The sequence below is a fragment of the Notolabrus celidotus genome, unplaced genomic scaffold (assembly GCF_009762535.1).
Source record: "Notolabrus celidotus isolate fNotCel1 unplaced genomic scaffold, fNotCel1.pri scaffold_154_arrow_ctg1, whole genome shotgun sequence".
Classification (NCBI taxonomy): Eukaryota; Metazoa; Chordata; class Actinopteri; order Labriformes; family Labridae; genus Notolabrus; species Notolabrus celidotus.
In genome coordinates, this window is record NW_023260026.1 from 147004 (window position 1) to 154816 (window position 7813).

At 41.2% G+C, this 7813-nt stretch overlaps 1 protein-coding gene across 1 annotated transcript; it reads left to right on the forward strand.

The window, feature by feature from the left end:
• Positions 1–3622: 3622 nt before the first annotated feature.
• LOC117808807 (5-hydroxytryptamine receptor 3A-like) lies at positions 3623–5754 on the forward strand (the record flags this gene model as incomplete). The annotated part of the gene is made up of 5 exons (XM_034678466.1): positions 3623–3718; positions 4125–4335; positions 4449–4646; positions 4779–4855; positions 5568–5754. Coding segments are annotated over exons 1-5 (769 nt in total), but the record flags the coding sequence as incomplete, so codon positions are not given.
• Positions 5755–7813: the final 2059 nt, after the last annotated feature.

The window sequence follows — 7813 nt, forward strand, 5'->3', positions numbered from 1 at the left end:
TTCAATGGGGGACGAGTCAGGACTGCAGGCAGGACAGTTCAGCACCTGAACTCTTCCACTACTGAGCCATGCTGTTGTAATACGTGCAGAATGTGGTTTGGCATTGTCTTGATTCATCAGACCACAGGACAGTTTTCCACTTCCCCTCTGTCCGTCTTAAACGAGCTCCGGTCCAGAGAAGTCTCTGTGTTTCTTGATCAGGTGTATATATGGTTTCCTCTTTCGTTGGTTCAGTTTGAACCTGCATCTGTGGATGCATTGATGAACTGTGTTCACAGACAATGGTTTCTGAAGTGATTTAGAGCCCATGCAGTAACTCTCTGAATCTTTTAACGATATTATGTTCTGTAGTCGATGAAATCCACTCATTGTTTGTCATTTTGGACTGTCAGAGAGTGAGCGCTGGCGCTGCTCTCCACAAGAGAAAATCTAAGTTTGTATTAAGACTGCTTGGTGCTACTTCAGCCCAATGAACCACAGCTCACGCTGTCGACTCTTGTCAAACATCAGTGCACTTTATCTGGAATAAATCTGCTGTTTTTGGTTGGTCAACCTACCTGTTCAGGTTGCTGGGTCCCTCCCACCGAGCTGTTTCTGTCCTTCTACTTCTTCTACTTCTTCTACCTCTTCTACTTCTTACACTTCTTCTACTTTTCCCACTTCTTCTACTTCTTCCACTTCTTCCACTTCTTCTACTTTTCCCACTTCTTCTACATCTTCCACTTATTCTGCTTCTTCTACTTTTTCCACTTCTACTACTTCTTCTACTTTTTCCGCTTCTTCCACTTCTTCTACTTTTGCCACTTCTTCTACTTTTTCTACATCCACTTCTTCTACTTCTTCCACTTCTTCTACTTCTTTAACTTCTTCCACTATATCCACCACTTCTACCACTTCCACTAATTCAACTACTTCAACTACTTCTACTACTCTTCCACATGTCCAGCTGTGTTTCACAGCTTTCAGCCTTCAGCTTCAACATTTCAACGCATTTGCTTTCAGGAATTGCAACCTTTCTAGTTATTATTATTGTTATTGTCAGTGTCATTTTTTAACTCTGAGGAACATTATTCTGAAACTGTTGAACTATTAGCTCACGCAGTCTCTCACAGAGTGATGAACCTCTTCCCATCTTTCCTTCTGAGAGACTCCGCCTCTCTGGGGTTTTTAGACCCGGTCATGTGACTAACCTGTTGATCATTAACCTCATTAGTCAGGAGATGTTCCTCCAGGTGGTTTTTTAGCTTTACACAACTTTTTACCTGTTTTGTGGTCCCTGTTCTAATTCTTTAAAAAGGTGTTGCTGGCATTAAGTAATAATAAAAACAGATTGGGGTTGTAGGTCTGACCAAACTCCTTCTGTCCTCTCTCTGAGTTAAAAACAGACACAAACATGCTAATTACACATTAGACACTATAAAATCTACTTAGTGATCATTTATTATCTGACCTTTTGTTCACGACTGCGTTTTAAAGACTTTTTCTTTTCTCATAGAGAGAAAAGGAACGTGAATTAGGCGCTTACTTTTGGATAACTATGGTGAGTTCTCTTTTAAGGGTTTTTGATTGATTGAAAAACCACATATCACTCTATTAAAAGACCAAAATATTATTCATCTAACTTCTTTTTTCATCTCGTTGTTCTTTTTAGCGTTGGAAAAATGAATTAATCTATTGGAGGAATGACGAGTTCTGTGGGATTCATCGTTTTACTCTTCCTTCTGAGCTGTTGTGGAAGCCTGATATATCCATTTTGGAGGTGTAAGTTTGACTTCTGTTTTACACATACACCAGAAAAAGTTCTATGCACTGGAACTCAGAAAAGCACTTGTTCTTTCTATCTATCTTTTGTATGTGTGTCCTTTTTCAGTTTGTTATATTTACAAAACTAGTTCTGTGTGTACTCTTCTCATCGTCCTCATCGTCCTCATCGTCCTCATCGTCCTCATCGTCCCAGCATACAGGCAGAAGCTGAAGACTGCCAAGCCTGTAGTGAAAACAGTGACGACCCAAAGAAGCAGGGCTTGACCTGCAGGCCTGCTTTGACTGCACGGATTGGAGTGTCTTTGAAGCTGCAACTGACATCCTTGATGAGTTGACTGATACTGTGACATCCTACATCAGCTTCTGTGAGGACTTATGTGTTCCCACCAGGACTCATTTAACCTTCAACAATGACAAACCATGGTTCACTCTGAGGTGGCTTTGAAAATCCGTTCAAGACGAGCGATAGGAATTTGACCCGCGGTCAAAACATAGACAACAATGGGGCCAAAGGAACCATTTAGTTCCTAGGAGGGTAGTTCTGGGAGCTAAACGTCCCTGGAACTTCTGCACCTTAAATAACACACCTGTGACACTTAAATTCATCTGCAGAGTTTACAAGAAAACATGTCTTTCCCAACCATCTCTCCACCTGTTCACTCTCCATTTGTCCATGCTGGTGTCACATTTGTCAGGGCTTAATCATGTGTGGTTTTATATTAATCATTTTTGTTGTTTTATCATCTGATATTAAGTATTTTATATTGTTGTTGCATTTATAAGTTCATCTTAAGTATTAAGAAAGACGCCCTAAAATGAAATATATTATTATTTGTTATTGACCTCTGAGATTCCCAAATAACAGAAATGTTAAAAGTTGTGTTTCTGTGTATAAATAACACACATGTGTATCTCTGTTCAAATGTATGGTGTTTAGTTATATTATCAAATCAAAGACAAAAGAACACAATGTGACTTTCTTAAATCAGTTGTAGTTTAAAGCATGCTTTCAGTGAGACTGGTGTAAAGTGTAACACATTATTCAAACTGAACAAAGGTTTAACCATGTGTTTGTTTTTTCTCTCACAGAACTGAAAAAGACAAGATCTCTCAGACTCCATATCTCACTGTGTTCAATAGTGGACGTATATATCTTCACAATGGAATGGAGCTGGTCAGCACCTGCAAGATGCAATTTTACAAATTTCCCTTTGACACTCAGAGCTGCAGCCTAACCTTCAGGTCAATCCAACACATAAGTGAGTCTGTATACGTCTGAATGCATGTGTGTACATGTTTTACACATTACATGGATGTAATAAAAGACTAGCCTGGCGTTGCCAGACCCATCAGACAGCTCATTGGTTCTCGCTTGAAGGTGGGTCAAGAGCCGCTGACCTCAGATACACCGGACCAATCATGGTCCTTTATATAAAATAGGGCGGGTTCTGAGATTACAAACAGCAGTGACGTTTCAGACTTTTCCTGAGTCTGTTTTCACTAAACTGGATTATGATTATTCAGACACATGGTGCTGTCTGTTTATTTTCTGTTGCTCTGTGCTAAGTCGCACGCTGCATCGCTCTGATTGGTTGTCCAACTTCTGATGCAGCCATTGCTAACACCATCTGGGGAAAGGAAATGAGCAGATCTAGACCCATTCAGTGATATCAAAGGGTCTGGGGACGCCAGGCTAGTACAGGACTATAACTTCACCAATACAAACATACCAGACACTTTGTCTCTGTTTAAACTGGAATGAAACCCTAACACTGTTTTTTCTCCACCCTCAGTTAATGAAATGGAGCTCCTTTCATTTCAGAAGAATAAAGATATGTTAAACTCTACTCGTGGGCAGATGCAGGATGAGTCTGAGTGGCTTCTCATGAACGTGACAGTGGAAACCAAATTGCTCATAAATTTTCAATTTAACAGAAGCGTGCTCATTTACACGGTGAGTACAGACATTGATACACACACTTATTTGAATATTTTCTTCATTACATTTCAGAGACCTCGTTGTTGTGTCTTGTCAGAATAGGTCAGTAACAATACACATATTGATTATATCCATTTAACAACATGAACAACCGCTGCAGAGCATTAGCTTCTATGCATCAACACATACCTGATTTTTTAACACAATACTGGAATCCTACATTTCATTTAGCAGGAGATGGACTATGTTCCTCCATGTTCCTCTATTTTACTGACTTACTCCATCAAACAGCTTCATTTCTGTGACAATGAGTCCACTTTAAATTCTTTAATAACTCTCAGTATGGTTCAAAAATGAAAAAGTTTACTTTGAATAATTCTGACTGAATTGTAATTCCATAATCTTAAAAATGATTTCACAGCTCACCATAAAGAGGCGATCAGTCCTCTATGTGGTCAACTTCATACTCCCCATCCTGTTCTTCTTGTTTCTGGACTTGGCCTCCTTCCTCATCTCAGAGAGCGGAGGTGAGAAGCTCAGCTTCAAGGTCACTGTGCTGCTGGCTGTCACAGTGATGCAGCTGATTCTGAACGATATTCTGCCTTCTTCTTCAGACAGGATCCCCCTTATAGGTGAAGAAGCCCAGAGTCTTCCTCTAGTGATTGCTCTTCAGCAGCACATACTGACTCAATGTGTAGGTAGAAACGTGTCTTTAGGTATTCATACTGCTTCTTTCTTTCTTCAGCGATCTATTGTATCGGGGCTTTTGGTTTCATGATGCTGAGCCTCTTGGAGACGATCTTGATGATGTACCTGAAGGAAAAAGACGATGTGTCCCAGGACAAAGAGGCAGATGAAGACCAAAGCCCAGAAGACAACTGTGGAGAGAAACCAGGAAGAATGCATCACTTCTTTAGAGGTGAGATTCAACAAGGAGCAAAGTTTGCAGATGTATTTCTGATTGAAAATAGAACAAATAATCATTTATAATCCTTTATAATTGTTGCTACTTTGAGCATGCACTAACCTGTGGAATGCATTTTTGCAGACATGAATAAATCATGTCCCTGTGGGCGTGTCTTTGATGTGTCCCCTGGTGAGATGCCCCCAGAGCTGCTGCCTGAGGTACAAGAGATCAGGAAGACTTTTACTGTGTATTTACTGTTAATCCCACAGATACAGAGCACCAATAACAAAACCTAAACCTAAACCAAGATGAGTCCGTGGGCCCCCTCGGTGCTCCCCCAAAACGACGCCCCCACTCATATGCATGAGTGCAGCTGATTCGTGACCATATGATCGTGACTGATTCACGGCCGACAGTGACCGGTTAGTAAAGATCAATGTGTTCACGAATCGGCTCGTCATCCCTACGGCGTCCGGACGGACGCTACAGTACATCTTCATTTCTGTAGGACTTACTAAATGTCATTCATTCTTCTGCTTGTCAGAGCCCCCGTGGTGAGAGCTTTTTAGACTCTGATCCGGACTACAGTCCTGAGCAAAGACCCTCATGGGGTCAGAGGGGACAGGCCCGAGGTGGAGCGAGAGGGGCAGTCAGTAGAGTCAGGGGAAGCAGAGGCAGGAGACGGGGAGTGAACGCCGGGGACATGTACGCTCTGCAGGAGGCGGGCAGAACGGCAGGACAGGGTTTGATTGGTTGAAAATTTTCGACCCCAAAAACTGTGATTGGTTGGTGTTTTCCCAGGTTTACTCCGGCTGTAGATAGCAGCTTTTTTACCTCTTTTTTAAGAACACATTATGTATTGATTACCATCAGGACATAAAGATCATTTTAACCAGGAAAACAAAAAGTGGATCTAAATCTGAACACCAACCCCAGCTTTAAATGACTTTTTTGCAGGTTAGCAGCAGCCAGCTGACCGAGGAGTCCCACGACTCAGAGAATCTATTCGAGGAGCTGAGGGAGGTTTTAAAAACAGTGGCTCTGCTTCTCAGCAGCAGGAAGGAAGAAGAGAAACCCGGCTACTGGACCAGAATGACCAAAACCATCAACAGAATCTACTTCATGTTCTATTTCATATCTACCAGTCTGTTCCTCAGCGTTCTGTTTGCACATTGGTTTAATGAAGAAAACAATTGGTTCTAAATAATGAAAGGAACAGCAAACTGAAGTCATGGTTTCAAGATGTTTAGAGTCAATGGGTTCATTTTGAAGATCAATCCTGCGTCCTCACAGTCCTTTCTGCTCTAGGAAAGCCAACGAGGACAGGTTTATTAGTGACATCAGGTATTTAATCCTTCAAGAACCTGAAACAGGATTTGTTCAGGCACATTTGAAATGCAGTTATGAGACATGAAGGAAGTGGATAGAGAGAGAGAGAGAGAGAGAGTGAGAGAGAGAGAGAGAGAGAGAGAGAGAGAGAGAGAGAGAGAGAGAGAGAGAGAGAGAGACAGAGAGAGACAGAGAGATGAATAAAAGCAGCCGGCCTCTGTTTTAGAAACAAGCAGAACAAAAACCAGAGTTAACATGTTCTGGGGACTTCAAGGAGAAACCCTTCTAACGTCTCTTATGATAAGTGGAGCAGACAAGCCTGGATTGGATTGACCAGACTTTCACAGTCTGACATTAAACAGCATGTATCACATATTTGATAACTCGGCTGAATGAAAGCATGTTGTTTCAGCCTCAGCCTGCACCGGGACAACTGTGTGCCTGCGTTCTGATATACACCTGTGGCATGTTAGTAATGAATGTATCCTTACTGTCGCTCTGTATCATTAGAAACAACTCTGTGATGGTCTTCAAGTATATCTCGTGCTGCGTACACACAAAGGTGTCTGGAAATATTTACACACAGCAGACACAGAAAAGATCTATCTATCTATCTATCTATCTATCTATCTATCTATCTATCTATCTATCTATCTATCTATCTATCTATCTATCTATCTATCTATCTATCTATCTATCCATCCATCTATCTATCTATCTATCTGTCTGTCTATCTATCCATCTATCCATCTATCTATCTGTCTATCTATCTATCTATCTATCTATCTATCTATCTATCTATCTATCTATCTATCTATCTATCCATCTATCTATCTATCTGTCTGTCTGTCTGTCTGTCTATCTATCCATCTATCCGTCTATCTGTCTATCTATCTATCTATCTATCTATCTATCTATCTATCTATCTATCTATCTATCTATCTATCTATCTATCTATCTATCTATCTGTCTATCTGTCTGTCTGTCTGTGTGTCTCTCAGTTTGTCTGTCTATCAGTTCTCCATCCATCCATCCATCCATCCATCCATCCATCCATCCATCCATCCATCCATCCATCCACCTATCCATCCATCCATCCATCCATCCATCCATCCATCCATCCATCCATCCATCCATCCATCCAACCATCCATCCATCCACATATCCATCCATCCCTCCAGCCAACCATTCATCCATCCACCCACCCACCCACCCATTATCCATCCATCCACATATCCATCCATCCATCCATCCATCCATCCATCCATCCATCCATCCATCCATCCATCCATCCATCCATCCATCCACATATCCATCCATCCCTCCAGCCAACCATTCAGCCAACCATCCATTCATCCATCCATTCATCCATCCATTCATCCATCCATCAATCAATCCATCCAACCAGTGCTCAGATTAGAGACCTCTCTGTGGATCTATCTATCTATCTATCTATCTATCTATCTATCTATCTATCTATCTATCTATCTATCTATCTATCTATCTATCTATCTATCTATCTATCTATCTATCTATCTATCTATCATGTCCTCACACGTATATAAAAACCCACACTCAGCACACACACATACTGTCCTACCGTACCAACAGAGGACTACATACGGCACAATGAAGTCATAGTTCTGAGTGTGTGAGCTTCTGTTTCTGATCATTGTCATTATGAAACATGAATAAAGAAATAAACCATGATATTGCATCAAACAGAGTTTGTGTTTCTGTTAAAGAAGGGTCCAGAGAGGGGTTTGCAGGTTTGGTGTCTACCTTTAACTCTGCTGTTTCCTCATAATACCTGACCCAGAGTGTGTGCTAGTCTCAGTTTCCAGATGTCAGATTGGAAACATGAAGGGAAACCT